Source organism: Arctopsyche grandis, chromosome 11 (assembly GCF_051622035.1).
Source record: "Arctopsyche grandis isolate Sample6627 chromosome 11, ASM5162203v2, whole genome shotgun sequence".
Taxonomy (NCBI): domain Eukaryota; kingdom Metazoa; phylum Arthropoda; class Insecta; order Trichoptera; family Hydropsychidae; genus Arctopsyche; species Arctopsyche grandis.
Genome location: NC_135365.1, coordinates 2,641,912 through 2,643,856, shown reverse-complemented (window position 1 = coordinate 2,643,856; position 1,945 = coordinate 2,641,912). Strand labels below are relative to the sequence as shown.

General features: G+C 36.5%; 1 protein-coding gene across 1 annotated transcript; it reads right to left on the bottom strand.

Moving 5' to 3' along the window:
- Nucleotides 1-402: 402 nt before the first annotated feature.
- On the bottom strand, nucleotides 403-1,945 carry LOC143919175 (uncharacterized). Its single transcript, XM_077441379.1, has 4 exons — nucleotides 1,678-1,945; nucleotides 1,436-1,602; nucleotides 807-976; nucleotides 403-732 (listed from the first exon to the last, which is right to left on the bottom strand). Exons 2-4 carry the CDS (start codon nucleotides 1,597-1,599, stop codon nucleotides 527-529), a joined length of 540 nt encoding a protein of 179 aa, XP_077297505.1. The 5' UTR covers nucleotides 1,600-1,602; nucleotides 1,678-1,945; the 3' UTR covers nucleotides 403-526.

Here is a 1,945-nt window from a genome sequence, read left to right as displayed (position 1 = left end):
GCAAGAGTAACACATCCTTAAAAAGACCCTACCATTGACCGAGCACCATCCGTACAAAGTCCTACACAACTTCCATGAAGTTTTAAATTATTCTAAATATGAAGAAATATAATCAAAAACATCTTGTCCTGTTGAAATCATTATAATCATTAAAAATTACGTTGGAATCTTCTGTCAGATCGACATGATAACAACTGGCTATCAGATACTCCTTTCCCCCCCCCCCTTCCTTAACTTAACAAGTTACTTTATTTAACTGCTATTTTTTTCACATTCTTATTGTCTCTTATTCTTCTCATTTGGCTGAATTACCACACTCTCTCAACCTCCCCATTATGAACTTATTGCTTAATGTTATCTCAGTACCAAAAACAAAAGTATCAAGAAGAAAAAAACACTTCATCCGATGCAAGAATTTAATAATATATTAAATTTGAAGTTTTTTTACAATATTTTACTACTATCCGAATCGAATTCATATAAACATAATATAGAAAATATTGTCACACATGTGTACATTTACATGTTAATTTGTTATCGGGAAATCTGCAAAATTGAAACCATAAGATTGGATCCTGGTACCGGTACCGACTTGGTTGTAGTCAGAGTCAATAATCGTAACCCATTTGATGTTCGCAATTGGAATTCTATGTGGATAAAAAGTTAATTGATTTTTGACTGCAGTATATATGCCATCTTGGCCCAAATACATCAACATTTTGAACCTTTCTCCTGAAAACATAAGAAGAGAAAAATTACAACATAAACACGATAAAAAGCAAAATGATGCTAAATATAAATTTTACCTTTTTGGACTGGCGAAGTAGGAACTGAAATTTGATTCTTATCTTGCCAATCTCCATCAACGCGAGAAGTAAGAAGCACTCTATTTTCAGGCACATCAAATCTATGGTGGTAATTTGTGTTGTACATACCTCCATCTTTATCAAAATCAGAGACCAAGTTTACCGAAAAGCTGAAATTTAATATATGTATTAGCATTTGTTACATGAAAGCTAACCTTAAAAAGTACATAGAGAAGAAGAGTATTAAAGTATACGTATGTATGAACGTGATTCCAAAACATGTATGAATGTAAACATATCTACTAAAATATAATCGTAATTACAGTCAATCCTCTTATAACGCGGTAGATCTATTCCGTAAGAAAACGGATATACCGTGCTGTGTGAGGTTTGGCTGAATTTAAAATGGTGGACGGTGATAGTATGTCATCCCGTTTGGGCCGGGCCACACCGTGTGACTTGCGAGCGACTTGGTTGAGATCGACCAGACCAATGCAAGATGGGACATACTACACCCCTCAACTTGTTTGTCGCACACATTTCCATACATTTTTTCGTGTCGCGCAACTAGTCGGCCGACAAAGTTGCACGGTGCGGCCCGCCCCTTTCACTTCGACCATTACAATCACCTTTTGACGTCGTCTCTCAATTGCAATTGCAGTTCAATCTGATCTCCAACGTTAAGTTGCTGCGGTACATAGAGATTAACTTGTCCTGTCAGTGCATTCGAACCCACAGGTCCAGCGAACGCTGATGCCAGCATGGCCATAAGCAAAAATGAAACGCGCAGCATCTTCTGCAACAAATATAAGCATGAAAATGAAATATGAAAATGATTTTCAAAAAATTAAGTCTCCATAAGTTTTAATACCTCTCTGGATGTATACTCCGGGCTAGATTTGAAAGTGTTTCGCCTTGCAGTGAGTGATCAAGATCTGATAGCATATGTCAATCGTATTTGCTTTATATACTTAGAAAATGTGTCGAGTCTGGGACCTCTATTGATCTATGATCCCCTTTTGAGATTATTCAGTTGCTGCAAAAGTGATGATCGAGCTTCAGCATACTTTGTATTCTGTTGACATGCGCTGTTGTTTTGTCGTTTCTTTGTTTACAAATCAGCAAGTGTAAACTAATCA